General features: G+C 36.4%; 1 protein-coding gene across 9 annotated transcripts in view; it reads left to right on the top strand.

Moving 5' to 3' along the window:
• Positions 1–18907, top strand: part of SLTM (SAFB like transcription modulator) — a 44831-nt gene extending 25924 nt beyond the window's left edge. For all 9 annotated transcript variants that reach the window (XM_082388030.1, XM_082388029.1, XM_082388034.1 and 6 more), the window contains 14 exons: positions 176–225; positions 2411–2529; positions 4804–4953; positions 5169–5272; positions 5371–5537; positions 6300–6385; positions 6595–6758; positions 9158–9338; positions 10076–10200; positions 11039–11209; positions 11752–12066; positions 12180–12324; positions 15805–15965; positions 17845–18907. In XM_082388030.1, coding sequence (XP_082244156.1) covers positions 176–225; positions 2411–2529; positions 4804–4953; positions 5169–5272; positions 5371–5537; positions 6300–6385; positions 6595–6758; positions 9158–9338; positions 10076–10200; positions 11039–11209; positions 11752–12066; positions 12180–12324; positions 15805–15965; positions 17845–17953 — 2047 coding nt within the window. In that variant the 3' untranslated portion in view covers positions 17954–18907. The remainder of the gene's footprint in view (positions 1–175; positions 226–2410; positions 2530–4803; positions 4954–5168; positions 5273–5370; positions 5538–6299; positions 6386–6594; positions 6759–9157; positions 9339–10075; positions 10201–11038; positions 11210–11751; positions 12067–12179; positions 12325–15804; positions 15966–17844) is intronic.
• The last annotated feature ends 5061 nt before the right edge of the window (positions 18908–23968 follow it).

The raw sequence follows: 23968 nt of genomic DNA, 5'->3' as shown, positions 1-23968 counted from the left end.
CATTTGTTCAAATAACCTAATCTAGGCCTTTGGAATTATTAATTTGTATGAATAGCACTAGTTTGAAATATAGTCAATATCAAGCTGTTCGATTTTTGTTCTTTTGTTTTTGTTTTTTTCTGTTGTTTTTTTTTTTTTTTTTTTTCAATTTTCTTCTGGTGATTTGCTTCTTTAGCTCTTCAAAGGAATCTAAAGACAGCAAGACATCATCCAAAGATGACAAAGGTAATGGATTTTTTTTCCTGTTTATTTCAGTGATAAATTGCATATTTTCATTAAAAAGTAATAATTGCCTGGGGTTTCCTTTGACATTATTTAGTCCTCAAAAATTGACATACTAAAATTTTTTGATGGCCTTTATGTAAACAATGGAGTTAGATTACAGCAAATTCTCAGTGTGATTGAAGCATTACTTTCTTAATTAATCTGTAAACTGGTATGAATTTGCTTAAAATATATTTGGTCTGTGTTTTTCACATTGTGTTCTAAGCATCTGTATGGAATATTCATATAACAGATATTTAGTTTTCTTATATTAGAATTTCAAGTATTTTATCTTTGATTGCAGTCACTTTTAACCCTTGTACACCACCACAGTCTTTTCCCTTTCTGTCTAGTAGGAAATATGGTATAAACAGTATTTGTGTATATTTGTGGAGCTGAAAGAAAGTCAGTCTCTAACATTTGGTTTTACTTTCTTGATTCTTTAAATCAGGGCACACTTCTGTTAATATAGCCAGTTATACAGTATTTTAATTCTTCGGAATTTACTTCCTATTTGACTTATTTTGCATTGATGAGAGTTTTATGTAGAAAAGTAGTTTTATTTTAATTTTTGTAAGCTTAAAGGTGCATTATTTGATTACTTTTTGTTACTGGGAAGTCTCAGTCTCAGTTTGTCTCCTGGTCATGTGCATTAGTGTCATCTTGTATATGCTGTATACTTGAAAAATATTTCTTGTGTTCTAAAAAAGCATTTTAAGGGAAAATAACACAATTTAGGTACTACAGATTCTGAAAATGCCTCGAGTGCCTGAAAAAGTAACGTGTTCCTTATACTTTATTTAGTATATTTTGTTGGTATATTTTAATAATTAGAAATTTTAGTGGTTGGTTTAGTAATTGACAATTAATTAATTGCATTACCCACGTTCCTTACAGTTTGGTTAATGGATAAGATATAATAAATGTATTAAATGTTATCCTTTAAATTTAGAAGCCTAGTGTAGTCTTAATTAAATGTTAACTTTTTCCCGTCATTAAATTTTTTTTTCTGTAGTTAGAGAAGTATGTGGGCCCAAATGTTACTGGTAAAATAAAAAAGATACACAAACTTCCAGTTAACATTTCATGGCAGATCGTTTGATAAGTACATTTCTTAAGAACACAAATGCAGCAACCATTAATATTTAAAATATTTGAGTCAGGCAAGTGTTGTCTCCTCATAAGTACGCTGACAATAGTTCTTCAACTAAAACTTGTGGCTTGTAATTTTTAAAGCATTAAACATTTTACTCCAATAATGCAAAGTTATAAAAATTGTTACTTTTGTTTGCTTAGATACTGTTTCCCTTAGAGTGGGTAAGAGTTGTTTTCCAAGTAAAGTCAAATGAATGAAAATTCCTTTTTTATAATAGCACATTTGAAGTAAAGCACTGAAGGATGACTGACCAGGCCTGTATTTTAAGAAATGGCATTTATCTGTATGAAACCATAATTTGTGTATGGAAATAGTGCAGAAATAATTCATATAACCATTTACCTACTCTAAAGGGTTTTTTTTCTATTTTTTTTTTTCTAAAGGGTTTTGAGGTCTCTGATCTTATTTTTGTAAGTGATTTTAGAAGATTTTTTTTTTTTTAAATACAGAGTTATCCAGCTGCATGTGATTCCCACTTTCTCTTACCCTTTCTCTGATAGAGAATGAAGGTGAACTGTGGTTGGCTAGTCTTTGTTATTAAACATTCAAATTCTTGAAAACAGTTTATCCCTTTGTTTGACTTTTCCCTTTGCGCTCCCAAGTTTCTCAGGATCTAAAGCCCACCGCAGATGTAGGTAATTAAGCAGTCTGTACATTCCTAGATGACTACTTCCTGGTTGCCTGTATTTAGTGCAGTGGTTGAGTATAAGTTATTGAGCTTAACAGCAAAAGTCCAAGACGTGTAATTGATTTTTTTTGCCTACTTTGTCTTAAAATTGGTGCAGTAGGAAATGTACAAATGTTCAGACATGTTTGTATTATCTGTTAGTGTGTTTGATTTTAATAATAGATGTGTAGGATTTTGATGTAGTAAAGTTGTACTATCAACTTTAGAGGGTATTATAATTTTGGAAGAATATGGCCCTAATAATTGTGTTAAAAAAAATTCCAATTGAGATACTTAAACTTCTGATATTAAATCTATTCTAGGAAGTACAAGTAGTACTAGTGGTAGCAGTGGAAGCTCAACTAAAAATATCTGGGTTAGTGGACTTTCTTCTAATACCAAAGCTGCTGATTTGAAGAACCTCTTTGGCAAATATGGAAAGGTACATTCTTTTTACCTTTTTATCCATCTTTCTGGTATCTCCATTTTAAATAGAGGTTATATTCAAAACAGTATATATAAAACCTAGTTTCTTATCTGTCTTAGGACTGTTACAGGCATAATTATTGAGTTCTGTAGTAATGGTGAGTTTCATCATATAATCTCACTCTGAGCCCTGGGAATCTTTTATTAAGAGCTCATATTTTGAGCCCATTTAAGCCAAGGACTGAGTTTGATTCATTACATTCATCATGATATTTCTTGGACCTAAAATTGCTGAGGCTGATCTGGTCATCTGGAAAATATAGGTAGATTAATATTAGGCAATGGGATATAGACTATGAGGGAAAAAAACCCAAAACTGATGTGGTCCTTCTCATTTCACAAATTCCAGTACAGTGGTGGTGAAAAATGTAAAACTGGTAAAACTTAATCAGAAGTTTTGATATGTGCTTTGAAGGAAGAGTGCAGGGTGTTAGCAGAGGGAGGCTTTACTGTGGTTGGTTCATCAGGAGAACTTTTTCTGGCATATGAGGGGAGCCCTAACAGAAGAGAAAAATAGTCAATGATTAAATGAATTGAATATTCAATTAATGGCTGTTGAATTAAGTTGCAGTTGATCTGCATCCCTTAGGGCACTCACTATTTTCTACTTTACATTTTAGTGTTCAATATATTGATACATCATATGTAACCTCCTCTGCTGTAAACTCTTTGATAGCAGGGATCTTTATCTACTATACTATGTGTGCACATGGTAGGCTTTCAAATATTTATTAAATTAATGACCAGTATCGGTAAATAGCCATTAATGAGTGTTACAAAAATCTATCCTATTGATTTTAGGAGTTTTTTCTTCTTCTTCTAATTAGAGAGTTACCTGCACATTAAGGAGGTTCTTGTAGATGTCAGATACAGAACACTGAGAATTGTGGTCCCATGATCAGCTGTGGTATATTTTTGGTTCTATTTTCAACAATTTATTGTTAGAGCTGTAAAAACGGTATTTTGATGTTGGCATTTATTAGGATTAAAACTATATTAGGAAACCACGTACTTATAACAAGGACCTCGGGCTTAAGAATTAAGCTGTTGTTGGGGCAAGTCAGCGTTTCCCAGAGTTGAGATAAAAGCTGATAGCTTCCAGCTACCCACACCATACAGCCTCCTAAATTCCTTACGTTCCTCTTCCTGACACTGCGTCCCTGTTCCTATTTATTCAGCCCTACATTGTTCTCTCTCGCTTTTCTTCTCACTCATCCACCCCTGCCTTGTCTCTCTTAGCTATTCATTTTATAGAATTGAAATTATTTGTCACTTTTATATCGGTATACATTTTAAAAGTACATAGATGGAAAGTGTATCTTTTTAGAGTGTGTTTTTAGGGTGTTTTTAAAAAAAATTAATTTATTTGTTTTTATTTTTGGTTGTGTTGGGTCTTCATTGCTGTGCGCGGGCTTTCTTTAGCTGCGGCGAGCGGGGGCTACTCTTCGTTGCGGTGCACGGGCTTCTTGTTGTCGTGGCTTCTCTTGTTGCGGAGCACGGGCTCTAGACGCACAGGCTTCAGTAGTTGTGGCTCACGGGCTCTAGGCGCGCGGACTCAGTAGTTGTGGCGCACGGGCTCAGTAGTTGTGGCGCACGGGCTTAGTTGCTCCACGGCATGTGGGATCTTCCCGGACCAGGGCTCGAACCCGTGTCCCCTGCATTGGCAGGCAGATTCTTAACCACTGCGCCACCAGGGAAGCCCTAGGGTGTATTTTTAATGTTGCTTTTTTACATGTGGCAGATTCTTTATTTTTGAAAGACCCATTATAGAAAAGTGTGAACACTTATTTAGACACTTTCTAGGAACTTACCCTTTTTGTTTTAATATCTTTAAGAGATTCAGGGTGGGCCTTTGATAGGGAAATTTTGACGCAAATCTAATTGAAAATATTATTTCTTTGCTTTCGTTAATTGTGCCATTACTTCATTGATGTGACTGACTGTGTTTTGGCAATGTATTTGAAAAAAAAAAAAAGGAAAAAACTAAAAGCAGGTTAGATTGCTTTTTGATATTTTAAATTGTTCCCCTGAATATTTACTGAGTACTTACAGGCAAGGTAGATGGTGATCATAGAATACTATATGTCCTAAATTTATCCTTTATCCTGAATTTATACATCCTGAACATATCCTTTAATTTGAATAGTCTCCATTCTGAAGTTTAATCTATTTAGAAATGTATGTGGTTGTAAAGTTGTAAAACTTTCTGAAGTATAATCTCATTTTACAGGTTCTGAGTGCAAAGGTCGTCACAAATGCTCGAAGTCCTGGGGCCAAGTGCTATGGCATTGTAACTATGTCTTCAAGCACAGAGGTGTCCAGATGTATTGCACATCTTCATCGCACTGAGCTGCATGGACAGCTAATTTCTGTTGAAAAAGTAAGCTTGCTTAAGTGTTTATAAAAGGGAGGTTACTTTGAGGGCTAGTAATTTTCAATTTAAAGATGTTACACTGGTAGGGAGTAGAATTAGGAATGACTTTTATTTTTATATATTATTCATTTCTGTTCCAAATTTTCTACCATCAACATACTTTTTACAAACATAAAAATGTAATGTTAAAACACATATTTTTTCCTGTTTAAACCTTTCAGGTTAAAGGTGATCCTTCTAAGAAAGAATTGAAGAAAGAAAATGATGAAAAGAGTAGTTCAAGAAGTTCTGGAGACAAAAAAAATATGAGTGATAGAAGTAGCAAGTAAGGATTTATTTTGTTGATAAGCATATAGACTTTTTTGGTACACTGATGAAGTAGTCCTCATTTTGTTGTTTTCTTGCTTGGGGTGGTATGGTTAGGACACAAGCCTCAGTCAAAAAAGAAGAGAAGAGGTCGTCTGAGAAACCTGAAAAAAAAGAAAGCAAGGATACTAAGAAAATAGAAGGAAAAGATGAGAAGAATGATAATGGATCAAGTGGCCAAACTTCAGAATCGATTAAAAAAAGTGAAGAAAAGAAACGAATAAGTATGCTATGCATCTTTCTTCTCAATTCCTTTCTAATGCATCCTACAATTTAATTTTTACAGTGGAAGGGGAAACTTGAGATTACAATCCAGATAAATATTTAAACTTTGTTATTAGAAAAGGAGGTAGAAAAGGAGGTCTAATAGACTGATTGTCCTCTCCTTTTCCACTCTTAGGAGACAGATGTCTTCTTCCACCTAAGCCCATTTACTGTTAAATCTGAGTCATTGAGTAATAGCTATGTAATAGATCTTTTGGTATCTCTGAAAGTATTTATGTTAGCGGATCAAGCTTTAAAAACTCTTTAAGTTCTCATAGAATAAGTTTTTTTTTTTTTTTTTAATTATTTATTTATTTATATTTATGGCTGTGTTGGGTCTTCGTTTCTGTGCGAGGGCTTTCTCTAGTTGCGGCAAGTGAGGGCCACTCTTCATCGCGGTGCGCGGGCCTCTCACTATCGCGGCCTCTCTGGTTGCAGAGCACAGGTTCCAGACGCGCAGGCTCAGTAATTGTGGCTCACGGGCCTAGTTGCTCCGCGGCATGTGGGATCTTCCCAGACCAGGTCTCGAACCCGTGTCCCCTGCATTGGCAGGCAGATTCTCAACCACTGCGCCACCAGGGAAGCCCTAAGTTTTTTATTTCATGTATTGGTTTATGAATATTTGGTTGTCTAAGAATTCAGCATTTTTACATTATATTTTCTTTTTTACTGAAATATTTTTAGACATTTGCTTATCTAATTTGTTTTTTTTTTCCTCTTAGGTTCAAAGAGTCCAGGACATATGGTAATACTAGACCAAACTAAAGGAGATCATTGTAGGCCATCAAGAAGAGGAAGATATGAGAAAGTAAGTCTCTGAGGCAGATGTTGTTTACTATTCCACCGGTTCCCAAAAGAAGATAAGTCAGTATCTCTAACCATTTGCATACTTCCATGCTAGAAAACCTAAGAAAAGGGGAATGTCATTACTCATTTAAGCTTTTTAAATGACCAGCTCAACTTGAAAAAACAAAATTATTTTAACTTGTAGTCCTGTTGTAATTTTTTTTTCTACAGATTCATGGAAGAAGCAAGGAAAAGGAGAGAGCTAGCTTAGATAAAAAAAGGGACAAAGACTACAGGAGGAAAGACATCTTGCCTTTTGAAAAGATGAAGGAACAAAGATTGAGAGAACATTTAGTTCGTTTTGAAAGATTGCGACGAGCAATGGAACTTCGAAGGTAGGGAAAGAGTCTATTTTATACCTGTCTTTAACTATAGGTACATCTTTAACACTAGTTATAAACCAGATTTCTGGAAATTGTATTCCTACAGAAAGATATTTGCCACTTTTAAGAAGTGCAGTAAAACCTAATGATTTCTTAAGTTTGCGTAGTATTTTACGATTTACAAAATACCTTTCCATCTATTATCTCTGTCTTGACAGTTCTGTAAGGTTAGTTATGTCCATTATATAAGTGAAAAAAATGGAGGCCCAGAGAGGCTAAATGACTCTTCCAATGCCACATGGCTAATGAGTGGCAGAGTCGGGACTCAGACCCAAGTCTTCTGACTCCAAGTCCAATGCTCTTTCCTCTACTCCAAAGCTGCCGCCATAAAAAACATGACTTTAAAGGAAAAATTGATTTTTGAGATAGGATAGTCTCAATGTAAGGTATAGTGGTCAAATAATATGTTGACATTTTAGGGAAAACTTATTGTACTTTGAATTAGAGACCAAGTGAAGGCAGATTTACCCTGTGAACCTTATTGTGTTAAGCTCTGTCCCAAAGCAGGCATTCTTTTTAAAACAAAACGAGAACAAAACATTTCTATTTTTAGTGGCAATATCTCAACAGTTCATCATGAGTGCCAGTTTGCTTTCATATATCAACTTTTGGATGCCACTTAAAATATTCTTGTGAAAGTGTTTCATAATATAAATTTCCAAGTATTAACCTATACTGTCAAATGGTCACTTACAATGAAATTTCATCTATTCATTCACAAGAGTGCTCGGAACTACCAGAGAGACTTTTAGCAACTTAAATAATACTGTGATTGCCACACAGTTTACCTAAAGGAAATAACCCTTGCATTACTCAGAAGCTTTGTTGGATGAGGTCTCAGCACGCTTAGCCTCCTGTTTAGAGGACCACAAGTTGAGAGGAGGGTGGGAGTGGGAGTTATTAGGCAGCACTCCTCAAACCCATTAGACCAGCACCCCTTTCATAGTAAACAAAAGAGTTGCAGCACCTTCTTTACTAATCTGAAACGAAATTGGTATATAATATACCTACACATACAAATATATGAAAAATATCAATATAAAGCCTTAACTGTAATACGAAGGAAAAATGAAAGTAATTTGTAATGAAGCATATATTCCAGATATGAATGTTTAGGCATGACTCTCTAGAAGATCTAATGAAGTAGTCAGATGTTTGCACCCTTCTTAAGACTCAGTGAGAATGTGACAGCTACAAACACAGATTGATACCGGTTTGTCATATTGGTGAGTCAAATACCAGGAGTGTTGTTGACGTTATGACATGATTTCTGAAATGGTGAACAACTCTTGGTGAAGTTCTCAAGAAAGTATAATTTTCCCTCTTACTTATATGGAGTTGCATTCCTGGAAACTTTAGTGTACATAAAACCACGCCAAAGCAAATGAACCTAGCATTTATTAAAAATTAGTTAAGTTCTAGAGCTAGATTTTTTTTTCTAGAGGTGATTTTGTTTTGATGACATGAATGTCCATTATGGCATCTGAAAGGTATATTAGGAGTGTTGGACAGTTTTTTGTTATGCAGAACTATCTTGACTATTCCACACATCGGAAGATATTTAGAATCCTTGGTCCCCTTCACTAATTGCTGGTAACCGCCCATGGTCATTGTGATAATTAAAAATGCCCCTCAGATTTCCATAGGGGCAGTACTGAACCGTTGAGAACCACTGGGTTACTAGGGGAAGACATGGTGATAGACAAAATACACTGGGTGCCTTAAAGTAAGGAAATGATTAAAAAAAAAAAACTGTTAGAAGTCATAATATAATAACTTAATTTAGTTGAGCAAACATTTGAACTACCTCCTGAATCAAAGAAGCATGTTACCCGGAGCCATCTATTATGGGCCGTGAACACTCCAAAAGAGGCTTTGAGGCAGCCGTTCATTGTATATAGCGTTTGCTATAATTCGTGCTGATGGTTATGATCCCAGGTTATCAAAAATAGGGCCTACCTCATTTAAGGAGACAGACTGTATCCTATTTTTCTATCAAAAACAGTAGAAGTTGTAGTTTTGTAAATTCATGTATGTAGAATATCTCCTTTTAAAAATGTTGATTAATTAATGGGCTGTTATAGTGGGATTTTTATTTAAACAGGAATCATCTAAGAGGCAACTACTCTATAAAATTCAGCTGTTCAGTTGACAGTCTTAATAAATAAGTGACAGTATTGAAATCTGTTTAAAGTTTTATTTTGAGTTCTCTTTCCGATTACATTAAAACTACTTAGAATGAGTTGAAGTTTAAAATTGCCAACCTCAGGGAAAAGTACAAATTCAAAAGCTATTCTCTTTCACACAGTGCTAGCATAATTTAAGTATTTCTAAATACTGATTTTTGTTAGACGAAGAGAGATTGCAGAAAGAGAGCGTCGAGAGCGAGAACGCATTAGAATAATTCGTGAACGGGAAGAACGGGAACGCTTACAGAGAGAGAGAGAGCGCCTAGAAATTGAAAGGCAAAAACTAGAGAGAGAGAGAATGGAACGCGAACGCTTGGAAAGGGAACGCATTCGTATTGAACAGGTGCAGTCAGAAAATCTTTTCATCTTAAATAACTGACCTTTTTCAAACCCTGTGATTTTTGCCCTAAAATTTGCTTTACATGTTGTAAAGCTTCTATAGAATAAGTTTAGCTAATGAGCATTTATTAAGTGTCCCTGAAAGATAACAGTGAATTAGGTGCTAGTTAAAAATACATTTAGTCATGACTTTGTTCTAGCCAATTGGTAATACCTCGAGCTCTGCAATATCATGGCAGCCTAATAGTCTGAGCATAGGACTATGAGTCCAGAGTAGTTGTAATCCAGGCTCTGTCACTATCCCATTATTAGAAAATAACTATTTCCTTACATATTATAGTGGGAGTGATTTCCCAAGGCTGGAAGGAAATAATGCCTCTCTTTGCAGAATTGCATCCAAGGTTTTAAGGCACTTAATCTTCATACATATTAAGAACTCTATTTCTAATTCCCTTTAGGTGCTTTTGTTTAAAATTATTCAACTAAATCTGACCTTCCAAATTTAAAAAATTGCCAGCTTTTAACACCCAGTCTCTGTTAATTTTAATGTTGCAGAACAATAGTCATAGCTTAGATTGCTAATTACTGAAGTCAGATTTTTTTATTTGTCCCAGGTATGTGTTTTGCCTGGTGCTTGCCTATGATGGTTTCTTAATGACAGGATTAAAACAAAGTTGCAAATATACTTACCTTATGTTTTCATTTTGCATTGGTTGGTTCTTCCTTCTATGTTATCTGAAGGAACGACGTAAGGAAGCTGAACGTATTGCTCGAGAACGAGAGGAACTGAGAAGGCAACAGCAGCAGCTTCGTTATGAACAGGAAAAAAGGAATTCTTTGAAACGCCCACGTGATGTAGATCATAGGTAGTTGCTTACTTTCTTTAACAGTAGCTTACTATCTTATTCCTTAGTCCAAGCTAAGACTAACTCTAGAATTGGAGAGTACAGGCACTCATCACTGGAGTAAAGGGTCATGATCAACAGGATGGGAATGATTGCAGTATTGAATTGGACCCAGTGCATTGTCAAGTAGAAGAGTCTGCTCTTCTTTCTATTTCCCTTCCTAATGCAAATGTTTTTCCACTGTGACTGGAAATACATGGTAGACTTCAGCAATGGCTCTCAAACTCAGACCCATTTTGAAAATTCTTACAGGGTAGTGCAGATGGTACAGAAATCAACGTCATAAATTTGGGAAGACTAAAATATAGATTCTGTATGTGTTTGCATTCATGGTTCTTAATAGATTTCAAAATACAATATAGTCATTTAAGTTTCTCATTACACATTCTGTGAGATTTAGTTGATAGTGTTGAGAAATAAGTGGAGTGAATGAATTGTGCTTGGGACTGACCCCTCTAACCTTTCCAAAGTTAAGTATAACCAAAAAGGTTGTATACACCTAGTTAGAATTTTATTATCAAATGGTATCAAGTATTTATCTTATTTGTCTTTTCCATTTAGTAATTTGAAAACAGACAATTTTTCAACTATTTTCTTTCCTGCGAAATTCCTCTAATAACTACGACTTTGTATAACAATAATTTTTTGCTAGCTTGTTCTTGTAACAGAATGTTTTGTCTTGAGTTTATTAGCCCTCTGTATCCACAGTTCCTAGCATGTGGTATGTATGACTCCAAGTAGGTGTTATTTGATTGTTGTAAAACTAATTTATATAAACGAGCAAATATTTCTCTTCAAGGCGAGATGATCCTTACTGGAGCGAGAATAAAAAGTTGTCTCTAGATACAGATGCACGATTCGGCCACGGATCTGACTACTCTCGACAACAGAATAGATTTAATGACTTTGATCACCGAGAGAGGGGCAGGTTTCCTGAGAGTTCATCAATACAGTCTTCATCTTTTGAAAGGTAAACAGATTATGTTGAAAAATGCTGTATTTGGTATATGAGCCTTGTTAGTGATAGTTTGGTTCTCTATTAAAATCTTAAGAAGTACAGGTCATAACTGAGTGTTCAGAACAAATCATATGCTTGGTTTTTGTATTTGTTAATGAGACTGTGATTCAGTATTCAAAATTAGTTTTAAAGGCCACCATAACACAGTTAAGTAGGTTGGTTTTATCTTCTTAACCTTTAAAACTAAGTGGGAGTACTGTTAACTTTGAATGGGCCTCAACTGTGAAGAACAGTAAAATATCCCTCAGGTTGGTAGTGACTTGAGTGTTTGATGTAATTTCCCTTGGACGGCAAAAAACCAACCTTCATGCCAGACATTTAGCTCAATTTAAAAGAATATAGGTTATTATCAATAATTGTGGCTATTTTGGTCGCTTTGCCTTAAGTTAATTTTTAAAGAAGGTGTTATTATTGTAGGTTATGCAAATAAAGTTAAGAGGAATAAGGCCAAGTAAGTACTTCTCAGGACCTGTGTTCTTTGTTTTGAAAAACAGGCGAGAACGTTTTGTTGGTCAAAGTGAAGGGAAAAAAACACGTCCTTCTGCACGAAGAGAAGATCCTGGTTTTGAAAGGTATCCCAAAAATTTCAGTGATTCCAGAAGAAATGAGCCTCCACCACCAAGAAACGAACTTAGAGAAACAGACAGGCGAGAAGTACGAGGGGAACGAGATGAGAGGAGGACAGTGATCATTCATGACAGGCCTGATATCGCTCACCCTAGACACCCCCGAGAAGGAGGGCCCAATCCATCTAGACCCACCTCCTGGAAGAGTGAAGGAGGCATGTCCGCCGACAAACGGGAAGCAAGGTATTTGTGTAGTTTCTAATGACTAGCTAGTGGTGGGTTATAATGCATTTGGGTTTTTCAAAAAAAGGTATAATAGAGTTTGATTGTGTATGTTTTTGGATTTTGTTTAACAGAGTTGAAAGGCCAGAAAGATCTGGGAGAGAAGTATCAGGGCACAGTGTGAGAGGGGCACCCCCTGGGAATCGCAGTAATGCTTCAGGCTATGGAAACAGAGAGGGAGACAGAGGAGTAATCACAGACCGAGGAAGTGGAGCACAGGTAAATGCTTATGCAGGTTTATTGTCAACTCTCCAGAAATAAATTTAAAGGACTTATGAGACACATTGTATCTGTAGTATCATTTGGGTGTGGACTAGACTAGTTAGATTAGAATGATTGAGAGTTTCTTGTGAAAGATTGTAATGCCTCTTGTATTTTCAAGTCAGTAGTTGAATATAGTAGTCCAGAGAAGCAGGATACTAGCCCTGAAATTTTTTTTTTCCTTCCAGTTTTATTGAGATATAATTGATATACAGAAAGAACTGTGTAAGTTTAAGGTGTACAATGTAATGATTTGACTTACATACATGATGAAATGATTGTAGCCCTGAAATTTTTATTAAACTTCCTGCTAAAATTTGAGAATTGTTACATTTGGTAGATGAGCCTTCCTAATGATGACTGGCTTTATTTCTTTTTTAAGAAATTGAGGCTTTCAAACTGGATGGGAAATCTTGGGCCCCTACTTGTGTTTCCCTTTCACCTTTTCCTTTTTTTTGTTTTTGTTTTTTGTGTATAATACTCTCTCTTTTCTCCCACTTTATTAAGTAGCTTAAAGTATAGAACTGAAATAAAACCATTGTCTCTTTTTTGCTCTTTTATTTTTAAAGGTAGGTAAGTGGAATATTTTGTATTTGCCTTTTTTACTCTTGTGACGCTTTATTGACTTGAATATTTTCTATTAAGAAGTCAATGAATCTCGACAGAGGACATCTCTTAGCAATTCAAATGAGCAAAAACCTTTTACCTGATTTGAAAGCATTCTGTCGATGAAATACTGGCATAATATGGGTTGACGGTAGCAGAGATAGAATATTCTCTTAAATTACATACAAAAAAGAATTCTGAAGTGTGTGTGTATGTGTATGTGTGTCTCCATCCTTCAGCCTGTAGTATACTCTGGTGCTCTGTTTTGTATTTGAATACATATTAGGTTTTGTAGCAACATTTTTTACCAGAAAATTTTTTAATCTCTTGGCATTCTAGTTAATACAACTCTGCACTTTCCATTTCATACAAAGCATTTTTGAAACGGATTTGGGCCTGCTGGGATTTATTAAGTTTTAATGTTTCTAGTAAGTAGAAATGTTCAATAGATGAATTCATTGAGCTATTTATCCTGAATAGAACATTTAAGATTTGTTACATAATCCAGATATTCTGCCTTAGTTAGAGTAAAATTTAAGTCTCATAGACTAGTGCCCTTGCATTCAGATACCCTTTTTGCAAAAGGTATCCTGAGGGAAGAGATCCTGTTCCTCCCTTGGAAATTTGGTTTTCATGGTGTTGGTCTATAAGCTGTTCTGACTGTAGTATTGGGTTGGCAAAAAAGTTCCTTTGGTTTTTAAGTACAAATAAAAGACACATTTTTCATTTTCACCAAGAACTTTATTGAACAACGTATTCACCGTTTTGTTACACTACCTTCTGCCATTTTTCAGGCAACTTCATAATTCCATCTTCCCAAAACTTTTTATCTTTTTGAGCAAAGCACTGTTCCAGGTACCTTTTACAGTCTTCCAGGGAATTGAAATTTTTCCCATTAAAAGAATTTTGTAAAGACCAAAATAAGTGGAAAGGCGAAGGTGCAATGTCTGGTGAATACGGTGGATGAATCAGAACTTCCCAGCCAAGCTGTAACAGTTTTTGCCTGGTCATCAGAGAAACATGCGGTCTTGCATTATCCTGATGGAAGATTCTGCGTTTTCTGTTGACTAATCTGGACGCTTTTCATCGAGTGCCACTTTCAGCTGGTCTAATTGGGAGCAGTATACTTGTCGGAGTTAATTGTTTGGTTTTCTGGAAGGACTGCCTTCTAATCCCACTATATACACATCACCTTCTTTGGATGAAGACCAGCCTTTGGTGTGGTTGGTGGTGGTTCATTTCACTTGTCCCACGATCTCTTCCGTTCCACATTGTAGTACGGTATCCACTTTTCATCGCCCGTCACAATTTGTTTTAAAAATGGAACATTTTCGTTACGTTTCAATAGAGAATCGCATGTGGAAATACGGTCAAGAAGGGTTTTTTTCACTTAACTTACGTGGAACCCAAATGTCAAAGCAATGAACATAACCAAGCTGGTGCAAATGATTTTCAACACTTGATTTGGATATTTTGAGTATGTCAGCTATCTCCCACGTGGTATAATGTTGATTGTTCTCAATTAATGTCTCGATTTGATTGCTATCAACTTCAACTGGTCTACCCGACTGTGGAACATCATCCAGCGAGAAATCTTCAGCACAATACTTCGCAAACCAACCTTTGACACGTTTGATCAGTTATAGCATCTTCTCCATACACCTCACACATCTTATTTTGTGTTTCAGTTGCGTTTTTACCTTTCTTGAAATAATAAAGCATAATATGCCAAAAATGTGGCTTTTTTTCTTCCATCTTCATTATTAAAATGGCTACACAAAAATTCACCAATTTGGGATTTTTTTAAATGCACGCTGATATGACAGCTGTCACAATACAACTTAACAAAATTGTTTTGAATGAAGTTAAAGACAGCTAAGCGCCACTAGAACCATCCTACGGGAAAACCGAACGAACCTTTTGGCCAACCCAATATATCTCTGTAGGGCGCCTTCAGATTTCTGCAGGCTAAGTATCATAACTTTTGACTCTTTTTTTTCCCTCAGATCCTTAGTTCTCTGCTTTTGTTTCTTTATGTTCACTATTCTTTTTTTTTCATAGTCATGGGTGTAAGACCTTGTAAGAGCCATAGTACTAACTAGTACTGTGTACAGTAAGATGACAGCTCCTGTTTCTATGTGGTATTTGCATGTTGATCATATACCCCACCTTGATTTGTCTTAAGGTTTTAACCTCTCAGTATGCCTTCTTACATATATATAGAAGATCCAGGTATTATATATAGACCCAGAAATACTCAAGGGTCAGAAAGTACATGGGTGCTAGAAGGTATAGAAATAACAGTGCTGAATCATATTCTATCCTTCTACCTTTTCTACCCTGAAGCCTGAGAAGCCTCTTAGTTTAAAGTAGATAGAAACCTTTTTTCATATTATTCATTCTTTCATCTTCTCACACATCTTATTAATTTCCTTCTGACATTAAAAGTACACCATAAGGGACTTCCCTGGTGGCGCGGTGGTTAAGAATCCGCCTGCCAATGCAGGGGACATGGGTTCGAGCCCTGGTCCGCGAAGATCCCACATGCAGCGGAACAGCTAAGCCCGTGGGCCAGAACTACTGAGCCTGCACTCTAGAGCCCGTGCTCCGCAACAACAGAAGCCACCGCAATGAGAAGCCCGCACACCACAACAAAGAGTAACACCCGCTCGCCGCAACTAGAGAAAGCCTGCACGCAGCAGCAAAGACCCAGCGCAGCCAAAAATAAATAAAAATAAAATAAATTTATCAAAAAAAAAAAAAGTACACCTTAAGTAAATTGGCCTGAGGCTGAGTCTGTCCTGACTTTTCTTCTAATATGTTATTATTTAGCACTATCCCGAAGAACGACATGTGGTTGACCGCCATGGACGGGACACGAGTGGACCAAGGAAAGAATGGCATGGTCCACCTTCTCAAGGGCCTAGCTATCACGATGCAAGGCGAATGGGTGATGGCCGGACAGGAGCAGGCATGATAACGCAGCATACAAGGTAAGTAGTTAATCAGTTAAGACTTTTCTGCCAGCATGCAACCAAACCTTTTTCCTTTTCCTTAAAGGTCATTATAGTTTCTGAGAGATTGAATTGCAACTAGTAACAACCCTAGGTCTGCCCAGATATTTCCTCATATTAACCCAAAGTCTCCAGGGCAGCTGATGTTAATTTGTGAGTTAACGTTCCTCACTATAAGTTAATTGATTGACATTCTGGCATATTGATCTCGATACAGGTAGGTATGTATGTCAGAATGCAGTAGATAATGAATATTAATTTCATGTTGGAACCATCTTCTTGTTCATTATCATTCTGAAAATTCCTAGAAAGGAAGAAGAAACTGAAAGTATGTTCTGCTTCCACCCTTTTCAAATAGGTCTAGCAAAATTTTTGGACATTTATCCCAAAACCTGTTCAAATGCTAGGAGATGAGCTTTATTTTCTCTTCATACCAACATCCGTTGTGGCCCTTCAGCTGGCAAGTGTTTGGCCTCTCTCTCTCCCATGCCCTTTTTTCTTTCCCATTCATCTGTCTTAGAAGAGACAGTGGCTTGGCTCAGTGATCCAAGTTACTGCTCTTCTATTGGTTGCTTCTACCCTCAGACTTAAGTGACTGTTTACTGTCCTTGTGCCCTGCACAGCCTCATCACTCATTCTGTCCTTGGTTATTAAAGGTCACCAGTACCTTTTTTCTTGACAAATATAGATTCCTTTATTTTTTTAGTTCTTGGGCTCCTTGGTGGTTAAGCACTGTTGCTTTTCCTTTTTTAAAACATTCCTCTGCTTTCTAATGTACCATAATTTTCTTTTCTACCTTTTTAATTTACTTTATTGGCTCCTTCACACGGTTGGATTTTAGATACTATTCTTTATTTTTAGCTTTATATCATGATCTCCATGTAAATGCTTAGATTTCTCCATAAATTTAGGGTCACAAGCAAACTCATTCCTCTGCGGTTTCAAACCTTTATGTTTCAGTTGTTGTCTCCAGCTTCTTTTGATTTGGCATTGCCAGACTGGGCCTCATCTTTATCTTTCTTCACTCCTAGCATAAATTTCTAAGTATGGTTCAGTTAAAAAAATATATTTGTGGTAGCTTTGTCTTTTTGCTCATTTCAGCTTCTATCAGATCTTCCCAAATGAGTGTTTTCTCTCCTCCATTTTTCACGTTATTTCTAAATTTAACCGTTGGGACTGTTTTCTTAACACTGTTTACTTGCTCCAAAACTACAAACAGCTTCTTTAGGTTACAGGATCTAATCCAGATTCCTCAGCCTGGCATCCAAACCTTTCTGTAATTTGGTTTTATCCTACTTAAACCATTTCGCCATGGGTTTTTCTCTCCCAAATTTGTTGTAGGATTTTGGGGTGGGTCTTTATTCCTGTATTATCCGTTCGTACCTACTGTGTTGCATTATACATATAAAAGAAATTCCAAAAATATTTCTTGAATGATGTCCTGTAGTTCAGAGGTTCAGGTTCCTAGTTGATGCTGATGCTGCAGATCTGGGGGCCACACTTTGAGAACCACTGCTCCAGTCCATTCATGCACAGACCATTAAATGGCTTACTAAGAGGCAGAGGCTTTGACGTGAGGTTGCCTGAGTTGAAATCCTCACACCACCATTTATTATCAGTTCACCGTTGTGATCCTGATCCTGGGCAAGTTACTTAGCGTCTAGATCTGTCTTTCTTCATCAGGAAAGTGGGGTTAGTAATGGTACATACCTGACAGGACTGTTCAAAAGAGTAAATTATTTAATATGGGTAAAGCACAAAGAACAGTGTCTGTTAAATGATAATCACTTTTTAGGTATTAGCTGTAATTATTTGTTCTTTTGTTCTCTGACGTTTTTTTCTTTTAAACCTTTTTCAGTAATGCATCCCCAATTAATAGAATTGTACAAATCAGTGGCAATTCCATGCCAAGAGGAAGTGGCTCTGGATTTAAGCCATTTAAGGGTGGACCTCCACGACGATTCTGAAAATTAGCTCTCTGCCACGGTTTCAAGATAATTTATTGAAATCTCCTGTAAACTTTACTTGACTACTTATGAAGAGGACCTCTGACTTGCTTGAGATTTCTGTCAGACTTTTTCTTTTTTCTCTTTTTTTAAAATTTAACATGATTGCTTTTCTCAATTTTGGAGAAGATGTTTAAATAGTTCTGTTGTAACTTTTAATAGTTTTGTGTATCATTCAACTTTTTTTCTTGCAGCACCAAGACACATTTGAAAAGATAGGAATCAAAACCATTTTAATGCTGTGTGAATATAAAGCGTAGTTTGCAGGTGTGTGGTAGTAGTTTAATTTCCAGCATTAGCTCTGTGGTGTCAGGCTCTAGAGTTACTTCTTGTCACCAAGCATTTTCAGCCTCCATTTTGAAGGCTGTTTAAGCTTAAAAAGTCTGCTGTTTAATTTTTAGAGAATAACATTGTTCTTGCATTTCTGAGTATTATGTAACCTATTTTTGCAGAAGGTACTGTTACATTAAGTGCATCTGTGTATCCTGGTTTTAAAAAATGTACTCTTTTTTGAAATAAACCTTCATATTCTGTATAGTTGCTAAAGCGTTGAGAACCTTTTTAATTGTAAAATGAGAACCGATTTTCAGTTTAGTGTAGCAGCACACTTGTTCAGGTTTGCATGGTATGAAACCAAATAGATTACTGAAACCTTGGCCATGAGGTTTGTATCACTGAGGTTCTTAGACTGAGTTGTGCAGGTAAGTGCACTTTTAGGTAATCTGCACTGTTTGATGGATAAATTCCATCTCTGGGAATTGTGTGGGTATTAATGTTTCCATATTCCCAACTATGTTGAGAAGTGGAAAAAAAAAAACCCAGGTTCTAGCTTGGTGAATCAGTTGGGTTTTGTAAATACTTGTATGTGGGAAGGCATTGTTGTCTCTTTGTGAAAATAAAAATCCACACCTGGAAGTGTATGTGTCTTTGTTTCCAGCTTTTTAGGTGTTAATCCTCCAGCCCTTTTCCTTACTCCAAGTAATTGACTAGGTTTAGAGCTTTAACGACAGACTTTTGGTTTTTGTTCCTAGGAAATAAGTCTAACTTTGACTCTTCATCTCAGTAGCTGGGCAGCACACTTTGTTGAAGTGTTGGAAACTTAAGCACTAACCTTACTGGTTTTTTTCTTCAAGGCATCTTTTCCAGGAAAGTCCTTCAAGGTAAATTCAGAATAGCGCCTCTTAAAGCCTCGCATGTTCCTTCATATAAAATCAGTGATGAGTAATTCAAATGGTCTAGATTCTTGGAAAACTCAGCAGTCTGTATGCTCGTACAGAGTAAAAGATGGGTGCCAAGGGATTGCTCTGAAGCCACCTTTTGATTTGAGAAGGAGTCTTTATAGAAGTTCTTGTAAGTGTCCCTGAGTGGATATGGCTGTGCCCATGAGATGGCTCAGACTTTGAGTGCTGTGGGCAGCCAGGGTACCCTTGTCTTTGACTCTTTGGGGGAACTGGCACTTTTTGTATTGTTCTGGATTTCATACCCTTTTCTTCCCTTCCTAACTCTACAGTTGTGGGAGCAGGTGATATGTGTGTGTGTGTGTGTGTGTTTGTGTGTGTGTGTGTGTGTGTAGGGGTCTACTTCTTCATTTCCTGATCCCCTCTGCACTTTGTAGACTGGCACAATGGAAGCCTCAGTATGTATTGGAGTGAACTAACTTCTACTCTGCCTCTCTTTGTGACTTTGGGTCTCTGTGTCACTTCTGATCTTTTTTCCTCATTTGTAGAGTGGAGCTATGCTTACCACAAGGGATTACACAGTTGCTAACAAACAAGTAAGCACTTTACGTGCTGGGCAGTGTACTAAGCATTTTAAGCGCGTTGCTTGCCTAATACTCAAAAGAATCCTACTAACTGTAAGTAACAATTATTGTCCTACCCATTTTTCAGATGGGGATCTGAGAAGTAATCTCTTAAAGTATTAGATCTTTGATTTGTTATAATCTCTTCTACACCTACACTGAATGGTACAACAGTCTACAGACTGGTAGGTAGTTATTTTTGCCTCAGTTTGCCATAGTATAGCATTTTCAAGTTGAAAAAAACCCAACAAAACCACCTTCTGAAATTTTGGCATTGAGTTTGGGAGTAGCCCTTAGGGTTCAGGGGCACCAGTTAGTAGAGATCTGGCTGGCTAAGGATCAGTAGTGAAAACCAATTTTAGAGATTTTATAAAGGAAGATGGGTTCCTCAAAACCAAGGAAAAGGAGAAAATTTTGTTACTCTCCATATACTTGTTGAGCAATCCAAAAATGTTTCAGCAATCCAATAATATAGAAGGTTTCAGTGATTTAGGAGTAACAGCTTACAGTGGTTTAAGAAAAAGCCCGTCTTAGCAAGCTTGGGCAAGACACTGAAGTCAGAAACTACACATGCCCAAAATAATTGTAAAAGAAAAAAAAAAAAACTTCAGAGTTGCATAGAAAAATTTAGAAACCCTTCTGCCTATGTTTGTATCCCTTGCTAGATCGTTACTTAACTCAGTTCCTCCATACTTAAGCCTGTTCCAACAATTAAACATTTACTGAATCCTTACTGTAAAAATGTCAAATTACTTTTGCATTCTTTCCAGCTTCGTCTAATCCAGCTCCTTACCTAAAGATGAATCTTTTCCAGTACCTCCAACAGTGCTTAATTAGCTTTCCTCTCAGTGCCTCTGATTTAACCTGTTCAATTACCGCCCCCCACAAACTAGCTAATCCTCACAAACATTTAGTCACTATCTTCAAAGTCCCTAAGGCTGCCATATATAAAATTCTCTTTCCTACATCACTTAAACTGCATCAGTCAACAAATACTGCCTATTTTTACCTGCAACAAATTGTTTTCTGAAATCCTTAAGTGCTTCCTGCAAAATAAGCTATCTTTCCTTTCTCTGTTATACTTAGCCCTTCTAACCAGGCTTAACGGTCAGGTTCCAAACAGTTAATTTTCACCTATGTATTCTGTGCTAATTAACTTTATCTTATGTCCACACCACCAAACGCATATGTTTTTCTCTTCTCTGTTTTAAACCTTCAAGTTATCACCTCATCTCCCTTGGAATAAATCTAAAGTCTTTGGAGTTGCACTACTTCTCTCACCTCATTTCCTGCTACTCTCCTTGCTCACTTTGTTTCCATCACATTGGCCTCTTCTTGTTTCTTGAATACAGCATCCCGTCTCTGGCCTTTTGCATTGATTCCTTGATCTGGAATGCACTTCCCCACATATCCACATATCTCACTTCAAGTCTTCATGAAAATGTCATGTTCTCAGTGATGCCTTCCCTGGTATTACATTTAAAACTGCCACACTCTTAGCCCACCCTCAGTATTCTCCCTTCCCCTTCCCATCTGACATTTATCATTTGTTTCTTCCAACTTGGATGTAAGCTCCAGGAGGGCAGCAATTTTTGTTGGTTTCTTGTTTTGTTTTCACTGCCATATCGTGAGCACCTGGCACTTAGTAGCTACTCAATATAATTGTCGAATAAGTATATGGAGAATTCAGAATTTGTATAGAAGGGGCTTAGGGGCTGCAGTCTGGTAGGAATGGGGGTTGGGATGGGGGTCTGGGCTTTATCTTGAAATTGCATTGGTGTAACCAACACACTTTTCTAAGAAACCTGGAGAGTATCTGGTGAAAATTAAGGTAAGGGCTTGAGGACGGCCAAAAGCCTCTCCAAGCCACCCTTCGGAGAAGCCACCAGTAAGAAATGAGACCATTTAGAGACAGGCTGCCCAGACCATCAGATGTAAGCCACAGAGGAGATGCCTGCCTTAGGCATGAATATTAGCCATTAGATCATCTTTGCTCCAGCTCCAAGCTCACCAAATCATATATTTGCTTCCCACTTGGATTTGCCAACGGGGTTAGGAAGCAAGAATATGAAATCTGCTCAATAGTTAAATTTTTATCGGTTTATTAGAGACTGCCTAAGTACATCAAAAGCTCAAGCAATAACTAGTCATTTGGATAAAGACAGTTTTCCTTCTCTAAAATTTCTAATGACATCCATCAACATATATTAATTCATTAATTTACTCATCATGTGCTGCCAGGCACTTGGGAGATGGAGTGGAGTGGAGACAGATCAGATGCCATGACAAGTAAGATATATGGTGCATTCCTTAAGTATATGATAATAAGACTAAAAATTCTAAAATATTATTCTGTAAGATAAGGAACAATTGAGGTTGAGAATCACTATGGAGATACAGCTCAGAGTAAGAAGGACCAAACGCTCTTTGAAGAGCAGCTGACAGTTTTCTGAGTAGTAGAGTTTTCCTCATCACTGCTCCAACACGTCATTTTAGTTTCAGAAACACCATCTTTTGCCAGTGGGATGAGATGCTCTGATTAATGTAATTTTGTAGTTAACTGATGATTAATAACTTCATATAGTTGAATCACTTGGGGTAGGGGAAGGGGAACTTCGGCATCAACTTTAGGAACTTGTGTCCAGGGCTTTCAGAACTGTCTTGGTTGAGCTCTGAAATATTAATACTATGTATTTTTTAGATAAGAAGTACTTTGTTTTTATTCTGTTAACTGGAGAGCCACCTTTAAAAAGGATTATAGATAGATACCAAGATTAAGAGACTAGATCCAGAGTTAGAAGTCTTGGAGTCTGGTTCTGAGCCTACTAACTGGAGCATGTAATCTAACCTTTATGGTCCCCAATTTCTTTATCCACAGATTTATGGCTTTTATGATTCCTGTCTAACTTACAATAAAAATTCAAATATAGGCAACTCTGGTCATTCTAACTAATCACAGGAGCCTAAAGGGGAAAAAAGTCTTGTCACATAATAAGGTAACTAATACTTCAAGCTTAATGTTTGTCAGGCATGGTAAATATGTTATAAGCTTGACTGTCATCACAGAAGTTAGTATTTATTGAGCACTTACCATGTGCTAGGTGTTGTACTAGGTAATTTACATGCATTAACTCATTTAATTCCCACAACAGGCTTATGATTTAGGTATACGTACTGCTATTATTCCCATTTTAATGTGTGGAAACGAAGGAACAATTTGCTCAAGATCATAAAGATAGCAAGTGGTGGAACCAAGATTCAAACATAGGCATGTACTTAGAAGAAGATCACTTCAAGTCATTTCATCCAGTGTAGGGGAGATATGACCAGTGACTTATATGTGATATATTTGACACCACAAAGCAAATAATTTCTAAACATCTCCTCCTCTATATGACAAAATTATTTTCCATAATAAGCATTTCCTGTATTTGTTCTTTAGTTTTAAATTAGTGATTAAAAAAGAATTTTCAGTTTAAAAGATATTACTACAGTTCAATAAAGTATTTTTTGCATTAACTAAATTTTGTACTTACAAAGCAAAAATATTACACTTTATAATTCTCACTCTATTTAACTATTTTAAAAAATTTAAACATAAAATCTCAAGGTGAACATGGTGAATGACAAATGAGGTAACTCGAGGTCTAGTTTTGAGTGTATAGGTCTCGCACATATTTTGTTATATTTATATTTAGTATGTTTGATGCTATTATAAATAGAATTTTAAATTTCAATTTTCCATCATTTGTTGCTAGTATGTAGAAATACAATTTTTAAATTTTTGAAGTAAAATTTACAAATAATATTATGCATACATTTCAAGTGTACAGTTTAATGAGTTTTGATAAGTCTATACAGCCAAGTAACCACTACCATGTTCAAGATGCAGAATATTTTCATCACTAAAGGTTTTCCTCGTGCCCTTTCCTGGTTATTACAATTCACATGTTCAGCCCTAGGCAACAATTTATCTGCTTTCTATCGCTAGAGATTCTGTTTCCTACAGTTTCATATAAACAATCATAAAATAATCTCTACTTTTGTATCTGGCTCCTTTTGTTCAGTGTAACATTTTTGCAATTCATCCATGTTGCTTTGTATATCAGTAGTTCCTTTTTGTTGCTGTATAGTATTGCACTGTATGGGTGTACTACAATTTTTTATGCATTCAC

This window comes from Balaenoptera borealis (assembly GCF_965194805.1).
Source record: "Balaenoptera borealis genome assembly, chromosome: 3".
In the NCBI taxonomy this organism is placed as follows: domain Eukaryota; kingdom Metazoa; phylum Chordata; class Mammalia; order Artiodactyla; family Balaenopteridae; genus Balaenoptera; species Balaenoptera borealis.
This window is presented reverse-complemented; position numbering and strand designations above follow the sequence as displayed.